Source organism: Salvelinus namaycush, chromosome 2 (genome assembly GCF_016432855.1).
Source record: "Salvelinus namaycush isolate Seneca chromosome 2, SaNama_1.0, whole genome shotgun sequence".
Classification (NCBI taxonomy): domain Eukaryota; kingdom Metazoa; phylum Chordata; class Actinopteri; order Salmoniformes; family Salmonidae; genus Salvelinus; species Salvelinus namaycush.
Genome location: NC_052308.1, coordinates 63,619,270 through 63,640,063, shown reverse-complemented (window position 1 = coordinate 63,640,063; position 20,794 = coordinate 63,619,270). Strand labels below are relative to the sequence as shown.

Sequence of the window (20,794 nt, the reverse complement as noted above, 5' to 3'; positions counted from 1 at the left end):
GCGTTTCTACCTCAGAACTCCCTGTTTCCTGGAGAGTGATTGTTGAAGAGAGAGATGTTGAAGGTTTGCCTTTTATAGCACCCCTTCGTGTCAATGAGACCAAAGGGGAGATTAATGATCCTTGTCACACAACAGTGTAGTGTCTATTGTGGCAGCTGCTTGGCAACAGTTGAAAGTCACAAAGAAAAGTACAAAGCACTCAGTTTACAGTTATAACAGAAAGCAGTCTCTTTCATTAAATGTATGTCTTTTCAGTCACTTTCATTTCATGCTGTTTTAGTAGTCAACACTATGATCAAAGTGGTTTGATTTTACTCTTGGCGTCAGTACCTTATGGAAGCCTGACATCTAGTGGTGCATTTCAGAGCTTCCCACTGTGCCCACTAACCGGTGCCTATTGTATTTCACTGCATCAGCACCTCTTATCATCAATCAAACTCACTACAAAGATTACCTGTACATTTGAGTCAGGAATGTTTTACCATGATGGAAGTCTCAGGTCAACAACGGCTTGACTTAGAATAGAGAATACTGATGTTTGTTTACATCCACACACACACACACACACACACCTAATAGGGAAAGATTAGCATGGACCTGATGGCATCTCAAAACAATGTCTGACACTTTTGGATTCCGAAGGCTTGACGACTGTGCTTACAAACTGGGCTTACTAAAAGTATCATGCTGCAGAATACTGATGTGTACTACAGTGTAAGTTACAGATGGACTTCAATAAATGCAGTGTAATACGACATATAATACAACTCCCATTGTAATGGCATTTTAAAACAGTAATCCTTGAGGTATGAGACACACACCTTTGTCTATGTGAAAAAATTACTGTATGGGATACCTAAGGCCAGCTCTATCCCAGTGGTAGTCTGGTAAACATTGTACCCAGTGGTAGTCTGGTAGACATTGTACCCAGTGGTAGTCTGGTAGACATTGTACCCAGTGGTAGTCTGGTAGACATTGTACCCAGTGGTAGTCTGGTAGACATTGTACCCAGTGGTAGTCTGGTAGACATTGTATCCAGTGGTAGTCTGGTAGACATTGTACCCAGTGGTAGTCTGGTAGACATTGTACACAGTGGTAGTCTGGTAGACATTGTACACAGTGGTAGTCTGGTAGACATTGTACACAGTGGTAGTCTGGGAGACATTGTACACAGTGGTAGTCTGGGAGACATTGTACACAGTGGTAGTCTGGGAGACATTGTATCCAGTGGTAGTCTGGGAGACATTGTACCCAGTGGTAGTCTGGTAGATATTGTACCCAGTGGTAGTCTGGTAGATATTGTACCCACCATGCTTCACCGTAGGGATGGTGCAAGGTTCCCTCCAGACGTGACGCTTTGCATTCAGGCCAGAGTTCAATCTTGGTTTCATCAGACCAGAGAACCTTGTTTCTCATGGTCTGAGAGTCCTTTAGGTGCCTTTTGGCAAACTCATTGCAGGCTGTCATGTGCCTTTTACTGAGGAGTGGCTACCGTCTGGCCACTCTACCATAAAGGCCTGATTGGTGGAGTGTTGCAGAGAAGGTTGTCCTTCTGGAAGGTTCTCCCATCTCTACAGAGAAACTATGGAGCTATGCCAGAGTCACCATCAGGAAGAACTTATTAATTTAAGAATGATGGAGGCCACTGTGTTCCTGGGAACATTCAATGCTGCAGAATTTTTTTCATACCCTTCCCCAGATCTGTGCCTCAGCACAATCCTGTCTTGGAGGTCAACGGACAATTCCTTCAACCTCATGGCTTGGTTTTTGCTCTGACATGCACTGTCAACTGTGGGAACTTATAGACAGGTGTGTGCCTTTCCAAATCATGTCCAATCAATTGAATTTACCACAGGCGGACTCCAATCAAGTTGTAAAAAAACAGCATGCCCCTGAGCTCAATTACGAGTCTCATAGCAAATGGTCCGAATATTTATGAAAATAGGGTATTTCTATTTATTTAGGAATTTGCAAAAATGTCTACAAACCTGTTTTCGCTTTGTCATTATGGGGTATTGTGTGTAGATTGATGAGGAAAAAAATAAATGTAATCAATTTTAGAATAAGGCTGTAACTTAAACAAATGTGAAAAAAGGTTAAGGGTCTGAATACTTTACGAATGCACTGTATGTATACAGTACCAGTGAAAAGATTGGACACACCTACTCATTCAAGGGTTTTTCTTTATCTTTACTATTTTCTACATCGTAGAATAATAGTGACGACATCAAAACTATGAAATAACACATATGGAATCATGTAATAACCAAAAAAGTATTAAAACGAATCAAAATGTATGTTATATTTGAGATTCTTCAAAATAGCCACCCTTTGCCTGGAAGACAGCTTTGCACACTCTTGGCATTCTCTCAACCAGCTTCATGAGGTAGTCACCTGGAATGCATTTCAATTAATAGATGTGGAATTCCCTTTGTGGAATTTCTTTCCTTCTTAATGGGTTTGAGCCAATCAGTTGTGTTGTGACAAGGTAGGGTTGGTATACAGAAGATATCCCTATTTGGTAAAAGACCAAGTCCATATTGTGGCAAAAACAGCTAAAATAAGCAAAGAGAAATGACAGTCCATTACCTTAAGACATGAAGGTCAGTCAACGCGTAAAATTTCAAGAACTTTGAAAGCCTCAAGTGCAGTCGCAAAAACCATCAAGCGCTATGATGAAACTGGCTCTCATGAGGACCGCCACACGAAAGGAGTTACCAGCCTCAGAAATTGCTGCCCAAATAAATGCTTCACAGAGTTCAAGTAACGGACACGTCTCCACATCAACTGTTCAGAGGAGGCTGCGTGAATAAGGCCTTCATGGTCGAATAGCTGCAAATAAACCACTACTAAAGGACACCAATAATAAGAAGAGACTTGCTTGGGCCAAGAAACACGAGCAATGGAAATCTGTCCTTTGGTTTGATGAGTCCAACTGTGAGATTTTTGGTTCCAACCGCTGTGTTTTTGTGAGATGTAGAGTAAGTGAAGGGATGATCTCCGCATTTGTGCTTCCTACCTACCGTGAAACATGGAGGTGGTGTGATGGTGTGGGGGTGCTTTGCTGGTGACACGGTTGGTGATTTATTTAGAATTCAAGGCTCACTTAACCAGCATGGCTACCACAGCATTCTGCAGCGATACGCCATCCCATCTCATTTGTTTTTCAACAGGACAATGACCCAACACACATCCAGGCTGTGTAAGGACTATTTGACCAAGGAGAGTGATGGTGCTGCATCAGATGACCTGGCCTCCACAATCACCCGACCTCAACCCAATTGAGATGGTTTGGGATGAGTTTGACCGCAGTGAAGGAAAAGCAGCCAACAAGTGCTCAGGATATATGGGAACTCCTTCAAGATTGTTGGAAAAGCATTCCAGGTGAAGCTGGTTGAGAGAATGCCAAAAGTGTGCAAAGCTGTCACCAAGGCAAAGGGTGGCTAATTTGAAGAATCTAAAAGCTAAAATAAATGTTGATTTATTCAAACTTTTTGGCTTACTAAACTCATAAAAAAAAAGAAATGTCCTCTCACTGTCAACTGCGTTTATTTTCAAACTTAACATGTAAATATTTGTATGAACATAAGATTCAACAACTGAGACATAAACTGAACAAGTTCCACAGACATGTGACTAACAGAAATTGAATAATGTGTCCCTGAACAAAGGGGGGGTCAGTCAGAAAAGTAAAGTAACAGTCAGTATCTGGTGTGGCCACCAGCTGCATTAAGTACTGCAGTGCATCTACCTCCTCATGGACTGCACCAGATTTACTAGTTCCTGCTGTGAGATGTTACCCCACTCTTCCACCAAGGCACCTGCAAGTTCCCGGACATTTCTGGGGGGAATGGCCCTAGCCCTCACCCTCCGATCCAACAGGTCCCAGACGTGCTCAATGGGATTGAGTTCCGGGCTCTTCGCTGGCCATGACAGAACACAGACATTTCTGTCTTGCAGGAAATCACACACAGAACGAGCAGTATGGCTGGTGGCATTGTCATGCTGGAGGGTCATGTCAGGATGAGCCTGCAGGAAGGGTACCACGTGAGGGAGGAAGATGTCTTCCCTGTAACGCACAGCGTTGAGATTGCCTGCAATGACAACAGGCTCAGTCCGATGATGCTGTGACACACCGCCCCAGACCATGACGGACCCTCCACCTCCAAATCGATCCCGCTCCAGAGTACAGGCCTCGGTGTAACGCTCATTCCTTCGACGATAAACACAAATCTGACCGTCACCCCTGGTGAGACAAAACCGCGACTCGTCAGTGAAGAGCACTTCTTGCCAGTCCTGTCTGGTCCAACGACAGTGGGTTTGTGCCCATAGGCGACGTTGTTGCCGGTGATGTTTGCTGAGGTCCTGCCTTTCAACAGGCCTAGAAGCCCTCAGGCCATCCTCTCTCAGCCTATTGCGGACAGTCTGAGCACTGATGGAGGGATTATGCGTTCCTGGTGTAACTTGGGCAGTTGTTGTTGCCATCCTGTACCTGCCCCGCAGGTGTGATGTTCAGATGTACCGATCCTGTGCATGTGTTGTTACACGTGGTCTGCCACTGTGAGAACGATCAGCTGTCTGTCCTGTCTCCCTGTAGGGTTGTCTAAGTCGTCTCACAATATTAATTATCTTTGAAAGACAGGGTCCTGAAAAAGGGCTGTCTTTTTGTATATATATATATACATACACACACACACAGTTGAAGTTGGAAGTTTACATACACCTTAGTCAAATACATTTAAACTCAGTTTTTCACAATTCCTGACATTTAATCCTAGTAAGAATTCCCCGTCTTAGGTCAGTAAGGATCAACACTTTATTTTAAGAATGTGAAATATCAGAATAATAGTAGAGAGAATGATTTATTTCAGCTTTTATTTCTTTCATCACATTCCTAGTGGGTTAGAAGTTTTACACACACTCAATTAGTATTTGGTAGCATTGCCGTTAAATTGTTTAACTTGGGTCAAACGTTTTGGGTAGCCTTCCACAAGCTTCCCACAATAAGTTGGGTGAATCTTGGCCCATTACTCCTGACAGAGCTGGTGTAACTGAGTCAGGTTTGTAGGCCTCCTTGCTCACACAAACTTTTTCAGTTCTGCCCACTCCAATACCTTGACTTTGTTGTCCTTAAGCCATTTTGACACAACTTTGGAAATATGCTTGGGGTCATTGTCCATTTGGAAAACACATTTGCAACCAAGCTTTAACTTCCTGAATGATGTCTTGAGATGTTGCTTCCATATATCCACATAATTTTCCTTCCTCATGATGCCATCTATTTTGTGAAGTGCACCAGACCCTCCTGCAGCAAAACACCCCGACAACATGATGCTGCCACCCCCGCGCTTCACAGTTGGGATGGTGTTCTTCGGCTTGCAAGCATCCCCCTTTTCCTCCAAACATAACGATGGTCATTATGGCCAAACAGTTCTATATTTGTTTCATCAGACCAAAGGACATTTCTACAAAAAGTATGATCTTTGTCCCCATGTGCAGTTGCAAACCGTAGTCTGGTTTTTTATGGCGGTTTTGGAGCAGTGACTTCTTCCTTGCTGTGCGGCTTTTCAGGTTATGTCGATATAGGACTCGTTTTACTGTGGATATAAATAGTTTTGTACCTGTTTCCTCTAGCATCTTCACAAGGTCCTTTGCTGTTGTTCTGGGAATGATTTGCACTTTTCGCACCAAAGTACGTTCATCTCTAGGAGACAGAACGTTTCTCCTTCCTGAGTGGTACGACGGCTGCATGGTCCCATGGTGTTTATACTTGCGTACTATTGTTTGTACAGATGAACATGGTACCTTCAGGCGTTTGAAAATTGCTTCCAAGGATAAACCAGACTTGTGGAGGTTTACAATTTTTTCTGAGATCCTGGCTGATTTCTTTTGATTTTCCCATGTCCTCAAGCAAAGAGGCACTGAGTTTGAAGGTAGGCCTTGAAATACATCCACAGGTACACCTCCAATTGACTCAAATTATGTCAATTAGCCTATCAGAAGCTTCTAAAGCCATGACATCATTTTCTGGAATTTTCCAAGCTGTTTAAAGGCACAGTCAACTTAGTGTATGTAAACTTCTGACCAACTGGAATTGTGATACAGGGAATTATAAGTGAAATAATCTGTCTGTAAACAATTGTTGGAAAAATGACTTGTGTCATGCACAAAGTAGATGTCCTAACCGACTTGCCAAATCTATAGTTTGTTAACAAGAAATTTGTGGAGTGATTGAAAAGCGAGTTTTAATGACTAATGACAACCTAAGTGTATGTAAACTTCCGACTTCAACTGTGTGTGTGTGTATATATATATATACACACACACACACACACTTAATCATGTTTTGTTGACCCGTAGAAAAAGTTCCGTATGAGAATTTGCTACTGATATGACAGCATTTGAGTGACACTTTGACAACAAAATGACAACCACAAAGTGAAAATGATTAACACCTTTTAATATAGTATCCTAGATAGTCAAATTGGCTTTGAGGTATAGTTATCCAAAACATATAGACAGCTTTCCTGCTGCCCATGAGGGCCCACCACCCCATTCTTTGACAGTCTCCTTTGACATTTTGCCAAATGTCAGCCTAACATGTCAGTTTTCAATCAATGAGGGAGTTTGATTAAGTGCACCATGCTATGGGATGTGACGTGAATGGGCAAAGCGGTGAGGGAGGAGCGCCCTTCTCAAATAAGACAGTAATCTGCACATGTTGTCAACAAGGCAGCATCGTTCAGATACATATAACATCTATTATTGTTGCTTAATCTACGTCATTTCTGTTTACAGCTGAATTCACCAACGGCTAAAATGGGGCACCTGGCTCACGCCCGGGAGGCAGTCCGGCTCCAAAACAAATGTAATCCATGCTAACCCGGTTCACCCGGGACATCAATATTACTCCCTCATATGTTCTGTGCAGCAGATATGTATCTGGCCAGAAAGTTCTTGACCTCGGAGATGTGCATGGTCTCCTTGATGGTGGTGTCGCGGCTGCGCACCTGCAGTAGGCCACTCTCAAGCGTGTTGTCACTGATCACCACAGTGAACAGCACCCCCATCTCATCATACCTGGGCACACAGGCACCAAACGTAATACTTACAGTTGGGTCGCCACAGGGAAACAGTACAGCTATCGAGATCACCTTCAGTGAAGTCAAACGTCAACATGTTACATAATTCTGTATACACCAAATTGCATGGCCACTAAATACGTGTGGCTTTTGATGTCAAAATTCTATTCAACAATAAACGCATGAAATCCGTTACATGAAATGTTAAACCACAACATAAAGAAACTATACTATAATGGTATGAAGAAGTTTTACTTTGTGTTCAGCTGCTCCATTGAGGTTGGCATGGTTTCAAGATATCCAGGCCATGCAGAGACTCCCCCTTCCAAGAACTCCTTCAGCAAGCCTTCACAAACCTAAGATGTAGAATATCATTTTATATCTACAATCAAACATAGTCCTATTGAATAACTTTGTGTATATCTCAATAGTATCCTACCTGTCGTAGTTCCACAGTGGCTCCCCTTCCCATGTCCAAGGCCACTTTGACTGGAGACAAAATAGGATGGAGCTTCAAAACCTACAAGGGCCACAAGATGTCAGTGTGTGTAGCACATTCTAACAATTTCCACCAGTTCAAAAACCAGAAGTAAGATGCTGGATGCTCAAGTTCTCACCCATGTTGTCAGAGACGTAAACCATACTAAAGCTAATGTGGAAAGGACTTAGGTGTTTCACCTTTCTCTGCTGTAGCCTCTGTTTGCTGTCGACTTTCTTCACTTGCTGGAGTGAGTTGTACAGGTACGCCAACACTCCTCGCTCTAGGTTTCCAGTTACGGAGATGGCATAGGGGACGACTGACTTCCTTCCATCTAGGCACTGTGAATGACAGACGGAAAAAATATGGAGCACTGACATGATTAATATAATCTTACTTGAATAACAAAAAGATGTTTTATTGTCACATACAACACATTTCACTGCACTTATCCGGTGTATTACAGGGTCAGCCATACTGCCCTACCAAGCAAAAAGGCAGTACCTGTTCATAGCGTGGAACTGAGAAAAATTGCTTTTATTTACTTTGGTTTCACAGAAACCTAGTGCAGTTACTGCTAATATGACCCCCATTTTCTCCAAAACACAATAGAGGCAGGATACTTGTCCACATGACTAAGCATGTATTTATCATTCCATTCACTCCATTCCAGCCATTGTTATGAGCCGTCCTCCCCTCAGCAGCCTCCTGTGCAACTGACATATTGTGAAAAATGATTAAGATCTACTCCTAAGTTGTTGTATTGTGACAGCATGAGAGGGATAGGGTATTAACTGCAGTGTTGTCCCTGCAGTGGAAGGCAGCATTACACTGACCTGTAGTTTGTTGCGAGCGCTCTTGTGTGTCTGCAGCAACTCCGCATCCCCTCGGCTCAACAGAGTCTCCAGGGCCTCTTGGCCCCATGGGAAATTGTACACAATTTTCACACCACGAGACGCCCGGCCTGCCAGCTCCTCTTCTGTTATGACACTGCAGCTGAAGTCGGACGGGCCCAGGGCAAACTGGATCATAGATGAAATGAGGGACAGAATTGGATGGACAGAGATTAGAGAAAAGTACTTTACTATCCACATTAAGTCAAGTTGTCTTTCAGTATTACAAATATCAACATAGAAACAATGTCGTTTCTATAGATTTCAAATCAAGATTCAGATTCATGTTCAAGATCCAGATTAATTTGCAGACAGAGAAACTTATCTTGACCACAATGTATTGAAATTGGATCAGAAAGTGACCCACCTTTCTCCACCACTGCAGCCGATGCCGTGCCCAGTAGTCCAGCCACTGTGAGGAGGTGCGGGGCGAGCAGAACCACACCAAAGAGGACTGGGTAACTTCATCTGGGCTGTCAGGAATGGACACACAGAATAGGGGTTAAATGGTAGACTCAGCAAAATGAGAATGCCACAAGCAGCACCGCAGATATTGAGTTGAGCGATATGCAAGACTTTGCTCACAGTCACACACAGCATAAGCACAGGTTCGGCGTCATGCTGTTGGAATGTCATAGGTACGGGACCAAAACAGTGGAGAAGTTGAACCTCGCACTTCAGCGCTCTTAGTTGTTGCAGGAATTAAACCACTATGCTGTTAACTTTCTGAATGTACGTCATATCGCTGAGTCTACCTTTAAAGCGCACAACTACTCTTTAGTCTGCTATAATAACACCTGGGCATAGCAATCTGCCATCTCAAACAACACAAGGACATATGACTTAGGTTAAATATATGCTCAATTAAATCTATTTGCACTTTGAATAACCACAATGGTAAATGATCACAGTGCAGGTGAATGGTTCATGTGATTTGAGGGAGGAGTAAGCCTCACCAACTAGGTCCACCTGATGGCTGGAAGCACAATCCGGTCTCAGCCAGGCCAAACGGCAGCTTTCTGTTCACTAGCTCCAAAGAGGGCACATATTGCTCCAAAGCACCTGGACAGGAGGGAAGAGCATTGTCCATGTTAGCCTGGAAACCCAACGTTGAATTTCATTTAACTCTACGAGTTGATTTCTATGTCCTGAAGCATGCGTACAAGTAAAAATAGCAGAGGTGTTCAATACAACACCCAATGATAGTTACCTTGGAAAAGACTAGTTCGAACAGATGCACCATTCTGGATATGGGTCTGTAGCTTCTGAATAAGTTGGTCCTTGCTTAGCTCTCTCTGGGAAAGTATTTGACGAAGGTTCTCGGTGTCAACAACCCTCAATTGTCCATCCCTCTCGGTAGTTCTGTCCTTACTAGTGTGTAGGGTGCTTATCCCAAACACCTCTGCCCTGAACCCTATCACAGAGTTCCACCATTGTTCAAGAACGTTCTTTTTAAGTTCCATACCAAGTGGTCCATATCCACAGTTGGTTCCGCGCTGAAAAGAATCTCTATGAAGTTGGCCAGAAGCTATGTAATACCTGTCAGTGCATAGCTGCATCAGTGTTTTGGTGTGGTCGGAGTCCTCAGCGACAGACCTGACAGGAGTTGCAGTACTGCAGCGCTGACGCGCAAAAGCTATCCTGCAGCATAGTGAGGTTCTTGGTATATTCTCACATCTCCAGATGAGTCGTCTAACACAGTAAGTGAGCATGTTTAGTGGTCACTCATTTCGTCATTGAAAATAAGTTAAGCACGCGCCAAGCTGCAATTAACCTAGCAATGCATTGCGTGCGGTCTCACATTTTAGAAGTCATTCATAGGCTGAAATCACGTTAGAAAAGGACATTTGAAAGTGAATGCAGTTGCCTGCGAATTACACCACGAGTAGTTTCGGCAAAGCCTGGCAACTTAATATAAATACTCTTCTATTTCTAAAATACTTGCAACCATGTGTAAAGCGTAAACTGGGCGCACCCGGAAGTAAAGCTATGTCTACGTCACTTCCGTGTCGACATGAAAACGAGACAAGTTCTCATCCATTACCTTACGTTAACGTGTTACCTTACGGGTTGCTATATTATTTGTGGCATGATTTAATTGTTTTAAAAGAAAATCCACTAAGATTAAATGCTGGATGAATACTCAATAGAACAATGAACCACCACAAAACTTCAATTTAATTGTTTTATTTGAAGGCCCATGCATGTCCCCCAAGTAAGATCTTAACATATCACTTTAAACATACCACTAACTCAAAATCTGCATTACTAAGTAAAAATAAATTACTGAGGAATGTAACAAATAAAAACAGTCAAGGAGACATGCACCAGTTAAAGATGCACTTCAACAGCCCCATTGGGACTCATTTCAATGCTTGGGGTTACTGAAGAATTCCAACCCTGCTGTAAGCAAAAAAAGTTAAACAGTACAAAGGATAATAATAATATTAATATAAGATTTAAAGACGAGGGGAAAAAAAATTGTGGTTTGGTTGTGAATTGTGCACACAATCTACACCTAGTCAGTTACTGTGGGAAAGGTGGAGGCATAGAGTAGGGTACCATGGGTGGGGGTTGTTGGGGCTGCTGTGCCTGTGGGTTAAAGGGGAATGGCGGGCGACCCATGCCGTTTGGGGCAGCCGCCTGCGCGGCTCCAAACTGTGGAGGGGCCTGAAAGTTCTGGCCGCCGAACGCACCCACCTGGTTGGTGGCGCCGAAGCTAGCCTGTCCGTTGCTGCCGTAGCTGTTGCCGTAGCTACCGCCAGAGCTAGCGCCCTTGTCATAGGTGCTACCCCCGTAGCCCACTCCGTTTTGGGTTTTTGCGCCGAAGGCACTCTTTGGTCCCCCACCGAACCCCCTGTCGCTATCCTTGTCCCTGTAACTACCACCACCACCACCACCACCACCACCGTAACTCCTCCCCCCAGAATACCTATCTCGTCGGTCATCCCTAAAGCCACCTCTTCCCCCCCCTCCACGACCTGGAAAACAAGACAAAAACAAGAGACAGGGCAGTGGTGAGACTGTTAGCAGTGATGGGTGGAAAAGACATTTAAACTAAAATGACAGTTGACAAATATGGTGAGAACAAGGTGGGTCATCTTCGTATTTAATTTAAGAACCTCTGCCCCAAAACCCTTCAAATAGATTTCTCATCTAGAAAATCGAAATGTCTGCAGATGTAACCACAGCCTTGTTCGCATCTCACCCGCCATAGGAATTACCTCCTCTGGCCTCTGCCATCTGGAGGAGCTTGGGGTTGATAGCCTGGTTAGCTTCGCGGAGCACAGCTATGAGGTCACTGGCCTGTTTCATGTTGTTGGGGGTGAAGAAGGTGTAGGCTGTGCCTGTTTTTTGACTGCGGGCCGTGCGTCCAATGCGGTGGATATAGTCCTCAGAGGAGTTAGGATAGTCATAATTTATGACAAATTTCACATCCTCCACATCTGTAAAGTGTTGCAGTGTGGCAAAAAGGACACCATACAGGATTTTGCACACCACAACAGCCAGACCAAAGGACAAGGTTAGCATAGAGAATGGAGAGCTAAAATGTTCCAGAGACTGGATACTTAGCTGAGCTGCAAAGAACAGGGTTAACCAACACAATCCAAGAAAAACGTTCTACTCCATGGGAATACTACTGTGGGAAGAGAGAAACGAGATGCACACTCCGTTTGCTTACCATATCAAAAAATCCTAAGGCATTCTCCCTCCCTTTTTTAACCAGGGGAGGAAAAGAACTGGATTTGAAGTCTTACCATTAAGGAGTATGCATTCACTAGTCCTTTCCCAATGCAGCGAACTCCCCCACAAATTGTCAAGTGACATCCAGGAGCTTCTACGCAGTAGGGCCGCTATGTGCACTGTTGCCTCCTCGTGTGCCAATATAGGACCTTTCAGTTGGTATGGGTTCTGAAGGTCCTTTTTCCCAGTCACACTCATAAGAAGCTTGCTAATAAAGGCCTCACTGCACGTCTTGCCAAGACCGAATAGACCAAGTACTAATTTGAGGGGGGACCCAAAAAAGGCAAAAATGAAAAAGGTCCAAGTATTGACCCCTGTGGTGCCCCTCAAAGAGCATAGAGCACCCCGCCCCCATCAGTCTCGTCTAGGCAAGATCTTCCCAGAAGCCAGTGTTCGTTCACTTGAGAAAATGTCTCTCGTTGGCAGGTCTCGACATGACTTTAAAAAGCAGGCGAGGGAGGAACTTTGGTTTTTGAAGCTCTTCTATTTGTCACTTTCTCTAGATGTTCCCATAGCCCCTTAAACACGTGCCAGTTTCTCATCAATTTCGAGTCGACAACAGTAAGTTGAAAACTGCTCTCTCCATTTCAAGAAAACCAGTGCTTTGAGTGAGGGAGAAAAATATAGCAATGGAAAGCTGTGACATTCGCAACACCCATGCTTTTTTAAGGGACAAGCTCCGCAACTAACAGAATCGCTCCAAATCTCAAAACAGTGACTTGGAATACAGTGCCCTCTACAAAACGCATGCAAGGCAAATGGTCACGTAAAGCGTGTGTGTGTGTAACGTTTGAGTTGGAAACGTCTCGACGAAGGCATTTTTCAGGTAAAAATCCACGGACAGAGAACAAATAATGTCATGTATAAAAAATAAAAAAGATATCAGAAACAAGGCTTAGCCACACTGCCTTTTGACTTGAGGATTACTGGCACACAGAGCTTTCACCTCTCTAGGCCCACTGGGTGGCAGCCAGTGGGGCAACTTCATTTCCAATATGTCCTCCTTCCCCCTCGAGGCCTGGGACTTGTCATGCCTAGGCCCTGCCACAAAGACTGCACCTTTAGGTGAGAAACTCAGAAAATGCATAGAAGTTAAAGAAAGCCAAAACCACTTTCTTTAAAAAGTTAAAATATTGAGGAAAACAACCAGAGGGTTTAACCAAAGCCATACTGACCTAGACCGCGGGAGGCCACATCGGTGGCGATGAGGATGGGGGCCTTGCCGTATTTGAACTCTGTGGAAAGATCAACTTCAATTATACAAGTCCATTACATTGTCGTGACAAACAAAATATATATATATAGAGAGAAAATATTTCAGGCATACCATTGAGAACCCAGTCCCTCTCCTGCTGGCTCTTGTCTCCGTGGATACCCATTGCTGGCCAGCTGTAACAGACAAACATGGACATCAGAGGCATGACACATTACAAGGAGAATGATTTACCAGTTAAACGAGACACTAGTGTGATGACACTTACCCATCTCGTCTCATCCTCCTGGTTAGCTCATCGCAGCGTCTCTTGGTCTCGGTAAAGATGATGGTCTTGTTCTCCTTCTCACTCATGATCTCTTCCAGCAGCCGGAGGAGTCTTAAGTGGATAGACAAGAGACCCGGGTTCAAATTGACATGACTCACACTATATCCTGGATGAGACAAATTAATGACCAATTGAAGAGTTCTTCCGTTTGAATTCCTTCAATTATGAAGCAGTGTAAATGTGACGTTTGGCTTTGCTGAGGAGTAGTGTGTCACTCACTTGTCATCCTTCTCTCCGTCGTTGCACACGTCCACTATCTGCAGGATGTTGTGGTTGGCGCTGAGCTGCAGAGCGCCCACGTTGATTTGGACGGACTGCTTCAGGAAGTCCTCAGCCAGCTGGCGCACCTCCTTGGGCCAGGTGGCACTCCACATGAGGGTCTGACGATCCGGCTGAGAGAAGAACAGAGAAAATAGATTACTTAAAGGATTTGATAAAATACTAAATGGCTGATCCTACAGGAAAATTGAATCAAATTCTATTTGTCTCATGCGCTGAATACAACGGGTGTAGATTTGACCATGAAATGCTTACTTACAAGCACTTAACCAACAATGCAGTTCAAGAAATAGAGTTCAGAAAATATTTAATAAAGAAGCGAAAGTTTTAAAAAACAAAAAAAATCCACAAAAACACAAAATAACAATCCCAAGGCTATATACACAGGGGGTATCAGTACCGAGTCAATGTGCAGGGGTACAGGTTAGTCATGGTATGCAGACTCTGCAATGATTTGTCAAAGTCCAATGGGAATTCTGCCAATTGAAATCAGCAGCAAGTATTGAGCAAGTCTACAAATCATTGCGGGAATGAGCCTTCATATTGAAGAATTCTAGCCAAAGGAATTGCGTTGAGTCAAAGCCACATACTCTAATTTGGTCCACAATTTTGCGGATTTGGGGCTCGAAGCCCATGTCCAGCATACGGTCAGCCTCGTCCAGCACAAGGTAGGTACATCTGCGAAGGTTGGTCTTCCCAGCCTCCAGGAAGTCAATGAGACGCCCTGGGGTGGCAATACAGATCTCAACACCTAGTGGGAAACAGAAAACACTCACTCAGATGTCTGCCGCCATCACCAAAGTTATTTAATACAGAACCAACGTATTGAGCAAACAAATGAAAGCAAAACAAAAGTGGTGGATAGATACCTCTCTCAAGGTCCCGAATCTGGGGTCCTTTGGGGGCTCCACCATAGACACAGACTGACTTCAGGCGGGAGGCCCTGCCGTACTCAGCGGCAACCTGCTGCACCTGCTGAGCCAGCTCACGGGTCGGGGCCAGCACCAAACACTGAGAGACAAAGATAGAGACAAGTGTTATTCAGCTGGACTCACCCTGTAAAAACTAATAGGGATGTTCTCTATTCAAGAGGCTTATGGTGTACTTACTATAGGTCCGTCTCCATGCTCCAAGAATGGCTGGTGTTGAATGTGCACGATTGCAGGCAGCAGATACTGTGAGGGGGGAGGGGGGGAAACTGAGCCCAAATGGTCCAACTGCACAAATATGTACCAGAAAGATGCTACTAAGAGTAGTTTTAAATCAATGTACTTACAGCAAGGGTTTTACCGGAGCCTGTCTGGGCGATGCCCACCATGTCTTTCCCACTGAGGGCCAGAGGCCAGCCCTGAGCCTGGATAGGAGTTGGCTCAGCCCATCCTTGTTTGGCAATCACATCCATCACATAATCTGAAAAAGACAAAGTTAGAGTACATATGAGATTCAATTCCACCATTTTATACAACCAGCTTGTTCTTAAGCAAAGTTGGAAGAGCGGTTTTACTCACTTGGAAAATTGGCCTCGTGAAACTTCATCATGGGCTTGGGGCAGTCTCTGCCTTTCACTGTTACGTCTTTACTTCTCAGGTAGTTCTCCACCTCTTGCTGCAATCAGACACATAAAAAGGTTGTTCATAGGCAAAGACCATTTGAATCAAAAGGTTTAGACCACACTCAAATCAGATGGAAAGGAAAGAACTGCCTGGGTCACTTACAGGTGGTCTGCGGGTCACATCCGGGTGCTCCTGGTAGAAGTTCTTCTCGAACTTTGGGAGCTCATCCATGTTCCAGTGTTTTTTTCGCAGCCTTTCGCCTGGGTTGCCAAATTTCCCCTGAGGGGGTCCACCCCTACTGCCACCACCGCCACCTCCAAAACGAGGCGCACCTCCATACCTGAAATAGTAGGGGGAACAACCTAATATTAGATGACTGAGCATACAGTGAATGGTGGGTTTAAGTCAGATAGTTATGCCAGCTACATTGAAGAACTGATACCCCACATTCCCCCATGAATGCATGGCTTGATGAGTACTACAACAGATAGCAGAGCATAAGTTAGGTTCCCTTTGTCCAAAATTTGGCAAGCGTTACTCCTTAGTGTTCAATAATGGACGAATTGGCTCTGGAAGCCAAACACTCCATCTAAACGTGAATTGGTTATAGAAACAAATCCGTCTACTTTAATATCACGTCAAAATAATTTCACAAATGGAAAATATACTAACTGTAAACTGTTCAACAGTTGCAGCCGACAGTATTTTTCAGTGACGACACATTTGTGGCATCTGTCTTCCGTTTACAAACATGTGTTGTGAGATGCAGATAGCTAAATAGTGCAGGTAGTCCACTCTCTCTTCCATAAACAAGCGCTGTAACATGGCCGTGTGGGTACCCGAACCAAATAAATGTGTATCAATTTCAACAATATGAAAGATAAGGTTTTTATGTTTCCAAACCCGTACTGCAATCGATGCATTTACATTTTACGTGGCTCTTATCTTAACACTTAATTACAATTTAGCATTAACACTGGAGTGATAGATGAGCAGAAGATGAATGTGCAAGTAGAGTTACTGGGGTGCGAAGAAGCAATTTTTTTTTAACAATATGGGGACGAGGTAGTTGGGTGGGCTATTTACAGATGGGCTGTGTACAGGTGCAATGATCGGTAAGCTGCTCTGACAGCTGATGCTTAAAGTTATTGAGGGAGATATGAATCTCAAGCTTCAGTGATTTTTACAATTCGTTCCAGTCATTGGCAGCAGAGAACTGGAAGGAAAGGCGGCCAAAGGAAGAATTGGCTTTGAGGGTGACCTGTGAAATATACCTGCTGGAGCAAGTGCTACGGGTGGGTGCTGCTATGGTGACCAGTGAGCTGAGATAAGGCAGGGCTTTACCTAGCAAAGACTTATAGATGACCTGGAGCCAGTGGGTTTGGCGATGAATATGAATTAAGGGCCAGCCAACGAGAGGATACAGGTCGCAGTGGTGGGTAGTATATGGGGCTCTGGTGACAAAACGGATGGCACTGTGATAGACTACATCCAGTTTGCTGAGTAGTGTTGGTGGCTATTTTGTAAATGATAGCCGAAGTCAAGGATCGGTATGATAGTCAGTTTTACGAGGGTATGTTTGGCAGCATGAGTGAAGGATGCATTGTTGCGAAATAGTAAGCCAATTCTAGATTTCAATTTTGGTATTTGTAGTTGTCCACATATTCTAAGTCAGAACCGTCCAGAGTAGTGATGCTAGACGGGTGAAGAGCATGCATTTAGTTTTACTTGCATTTAAGAGCAGTTGGAGGCCACAGAAGGAGTGTTGTATGGCATTGCTCATCTGGAGGTTTGTTAACACAGTGTCCAAAGAATGGTGTCGTCTGCGTAGAGGTGGATCAGAGAATCACCAGCAGCGAGAGCGACATCATTGACATATACAGAGAAAAGTCAGCCCGAGAATTGAACCCTGTGGCACCCCCATAGAGACTGGAAGAGGTCTGGACAACAGGCCCTCCGATTTGACACACTGAACTATCTGAAAAGTAGTTGGTGAACCAGGCGAGGCAGTCATTTGAGAAACCAAGGCTGTTGAGTCTGCGGTTAAGAATGCGGTGATTGACAGAGTCGAAAGCCTTGGCCAGGTTGATGAAGACGGCTGCACAGTACTGTCTCTTATCGATGGAGGTTATGATATCGTTTAGGACCTTGAGCGTGGCTGAGGTGCACCCATGACCAGCTCGGAAACCAGATTGCATAGCCGGAGAAGGTACAGCGGGATTCGAAATGGTCGGTGATCTGTTTGTTCACTTGGCTTTCGAAGGGTGGAGATAGGTCTGTAACAGTTTGGGCCTAGAGTGTCTCCCCCTTTGAAGAGGGGGATGACCGCGGCAGCTTTCCAATCTCTGGGGATCTCAGAAGATATGAGAGGTTGGACAGGCTAGTAATAGGGGTTGCAACAATTGTGGCGGATAATTTTAGAAAGAGGGGGTCTAGCCCGGCTGATTTGTAGTTGTCCAGATTTTGCAGCTCTTTCAGAACATCGGCTATCTGGATTTGGGTGAAGGAGAAATGGGGCAGGCTTAGGCAAGTTGCTGTGGGGGGTGTAGGGCTGTTGACCAGGGTAGGGGTAGCCAGGTGGAAAGCATGGCCAGCCATAGAAAAATGATTATTGAAATTCTCAATTATCGTGGATTTATCGGAGTTGACAGTGTTTCCTAGCAACAGTGCAGTGGGCAGCTGGGAGGAGGTGCTCTTATTCTCCATGGACTTTACAGTGTCCCAGAACTTTTTGGAGTTTGTGCTACAGGATGCACACTTCTGTTTGAAAAAGCTAGCCTTTGCTTTCCTAACTGCCTGTGTATATTGGTTCCTAACTTCCCCGAAAAGTTGCATATCGCGGGGGCTATTCGATGCTAATGCAGTACGCCACCGGATGTTTTTGTGCTGGTCAAGGGCAGTCAAGTCTGGAGTGAAACAAGGGCTATATTTGTTCGTAGTTCTACATTCTTTGAATGGGTCATGCTTATCTAAGATGGTGAGGAAAGCACTTTTAATTACATGTGTAATGAAACTGAGAGCCTCGATCAAGGGCTGGACAGCAGTGACCCATTTACTTACACATGCAAAGATGTGGTAGGTATAACTACATTTGTTTCTGCGTCACGTTTAAACCAGTTTAGCTGCCATTTTAATTCCGGCCGGTAGAGGAGGAACAAAGGGAGCCGGCATTTTGATTCGAAACAATTTGCAACATTCAAGCTGACCAAACATTCCAGGGTTCTTAACCAACATCACATACTATATTTTATGCGCCGATGTGCAAGTGTGGTGGATATGGTTATTATATCAAATATAGCATAGGCCTCTGAGAATCTCCCATTGCTAATGCGTTATTGAAGTTAGCTAATGTTAACTGCCAACTAAACATTTGCCCGACCTGTTTGTTACATCAATTAGATCAGGCAAAATGTACTTTAACAATTGATTAGGGTTCAAATAAGTCGTATTAACATTGCACATCAAGCCAATGGCATGGATACACAAAACTTACCTAGCTAACTACAGTACCGCGTTAAAACTAACCATCGCACCGTCTTTTCCTAGCTAACCACGTTAGCTAAACAGACATTAGCGTTACCTACTTACCCCCTGTCTCTGCCACGATCTCTGTCGGAAAATCCAGGCATGGTTAAGCAGAGTATGAAAGTAACAAATGGTAACTACGTCTATATCTCTCAACCAATCTGTGATAAATATAAGTGCGACACGAAAATAGAAATGCCGGGCAGACAAATGTCAGTCAAAACGGCGTACTAACTCATAACACATAGGAACATATCAACGCGCATGTGTCTGGTACTACTTTTTCTCCTTATTTGGTCACGGAAGTTAGCTGATTGGCACAGTTTGACGTGTTATTATCCCATTTTTACAATAACCTTCATTATTTGAGCCAAATTAAGTACTAATGTATTACTTTATTCAACATGGTCAATTTATAAATCATTTCAAAACAGCAATGCAGGTAGTAGACGCAACATTGTGTTTACACAGGAACACTACATTAGCTACAACTTCTACTCAATAGTCTACTGAAATAAGCAACAATACAATTTACCCCCAAAAAGAAGGGAACCAAATATGTACAAACGCAAATAGTGACCACCCCCAACGTTTGCAATTAACACCTATCTTCAAATCAAATTTTACCAATGTTAATTTTAATGCAGTCAACAGATAATGGATACCAAAGACAGTAACGTTACAGTATTAAGATGGGCAGAAACTGCTTCTCGAATACAAAACCCAGATTACACATGTAGGCGATGTTAAGGCGACTTTGGCTAGCTCATGTGCAGAAACACGTCATCGTGTTGTGCAAGCAGTCAAATCAAAAGGCACTTCTTCCATTTTTTTATTTCACCTTTATTTAATCAGGTAGGCTAGTTGAGAACAAGTTCTCATTTGCAACTGCGACCTGGCCAAGATAAAGCATAGCAATTCGACACATACAACAACACAGAGGCAATAAAGGCAATAAATAGGCCATGGTGGCGAAGTAATTACAATATAGCAATTAAACACTGGAATGGTAGATGTGCAGAAGATGAATGTGCAAGTAGAGATACTGGGTTGCAAAGGAGCAAGATAAATCAAATAAATACAGTAAGGGGATGAGGTAGATAGATGGGCTGTTTACAGATGGGCTATGTACAGGTGCAGTGATCTGTGAGCTGCTCTGACAGCTGGTGCTTAAAGCTAGTGAGGGAGATATGAGTCTCCAGCATCCATATACAGATGTTTTTTTTTTAATGAAAATTAAAAAGTGTCAGTTTGTCACTTTCACGAGGTTGGAGTAATAACATGGCCATCTACTTAAGACATTGGCTCGAATCTAGGTTGTTCCTTTAGATTTCGAGAAAATTAACAACTAAGGAATACTTTTTCACTTCTGTCATTAGCAGGTTTCCATAGACCCAGGTTTATTCGACAAAAGCAATGTTGCACCCCAACCCCCAAAAACATTTTTATATTTTCGACAGGGGTGGATTTTTCTTTTGTCAAACTTTCTTTTTTTAAATTATTATTATTTCACCTTTATTTAACTAGGCAAGTCAGTTAAGAACAAATTCTTAATTACAGTGACGGCCAACCAAAAGGCAAAAGGCCTCCTGCGGGGACGGGGCCTGGGATAAAAAATAAAACAAATACAAAATAAATATAGGACAAAACACACATCACAACAAGAGAAACAACACAGCACTACATAAAGATAGACCTA

The 20,794-nt window shown here is 43.7% G+C and overlaps 2 protein-coding genes across 4 annotated transcripts; both read right to left on the bottom strand.

Moving 5' to 3' along the window:
• Positions 1–6,439: 6,439 nt before the first annotated feature.
• Positions 6,440–10,515, bottom strand: polg2 (polymerase (DNA directed), gamma 2, accessory subunit). 2 transcript variants are annotated; one of them, XM_039016940.1, is made up of 8 exons: positions 9,664–10,515; positions 9,410–9,515; positions 8,821–8,926; positions 8,397–8,582; positions 7,761–7,901; positions 7,522–7,602; positions 7,338–7,438; positions 6,440–7,080 (listed from the first exon to the last, which is right to left on the bottom strand). In XM_039016940.1, exons 1-8 carry the CDS (start codon positions 10,163–10,165, stop codon positions 6,915–6,917), a joined length of 1,389 nt encoding a protein of 462 aa, XP_038872868.1. In that variant the 5' UTR covers positions 10,166–10,515; the 3' UTR covers positions 6,440–6,914. The 2 variants fall into 2 exon arrangements, with proteins under 2 accessions (XP_038872868.1, XP_038872875.1); XM_039016947.1 differs by having other exon boundaries at positions 7,042–7,154.
• Positions 10,516–10,624: 109 nt separating this feature from the next.
• On the bottom strand, positions 10,625–19,346 carry LOC120065877 (probable ATP-dependent RNA helicase DDX5). 2 transcript variants are annotated; one of them, XM_039016924.1, is made up of 13 exons: positions 19,159–19,344; positions 15,733–15,910; positions 15,526–15,622; positions 15,294–15,427; positions 15,127–15,192; positions 14,887–15,028; positions 14,608–14,768; positions 13,958–14,130; positions 13,679–13,789; positions 13,525–13,586; positions 13,373–13,432; positions 11,678–11,899; positions 10,625–11,434 (listed from the first exon to the last, which is right to left on the bottom strand). In XM_039016924.1, exons 1-13 carry the CDS (start codon positions 19,197–19,199, stop codon positions 10,980–10,982), a joined length of 1,902 nt encoding a protein of 633 aa, XP_038872852.1. In that variant the 5' UTR covers positions 19,200–19,344; the 3' UTR covers positions 10,625–10,979. The 2 variants fall into 2 exon arrangements, with proteins under 2 accessions (XP_038872852.1, XP_038872858.1); XM_039016930.1 differs by having other exon boundaries at positions 11,292–11,434; positions 11,662–11,899; positions 19,159–19,346.
• Between the last annotated feature and the right edge of the window lie 1,448 nt (positions 19,347–20,794).

Excerpts from the sequence above, each read along its gene's own strand:
- LOC120065877 (XM_039016924.1), bottom strand. The coding sequence starts at position 19,199 with ATGCCTGGATTTTCCGACAGAGATCGTGGCAGAGACAGGGG. Across the intron at positions 15,428-15,525 it reads TCACGAGGCCAATTTTCCAA|ATTATGTGATGGATGTGATT; the intron begins GTGAGTAAAACC and ends TGTCTTTTTCAG. Across the intron at positions 14,769-14,886 it reads GATTCGGGACCTTGAGAGAG|GTGTTGAGATCTGTATTGCC; the intron begins GTATCTATCCAC and ends GTTTCCCACTAG.
- polg2 (XM_039016940.1), bottom strand. The coding sequence starts at position 10,165 with ATGCTCACTTACTGTGTTAGACGACTCATCTGGAGATGTGAGAATATA. Across the intron at positions 7,603-7,760 it reads AGAGGCTACAGCAGAGAAAG|GTTTTGAAGCTCCATCCTAT; the intron begins GTGAAACACCTA and ends TGGCCCTTGTAG. Across the intron at positions 7,439-7,521 it reads CCACTGTGGAACTACGACAG|GTTTGTGAAGGCTTGCTGAA; the intron begins GTAGGATACTAT and ends TCTACATCTTAG.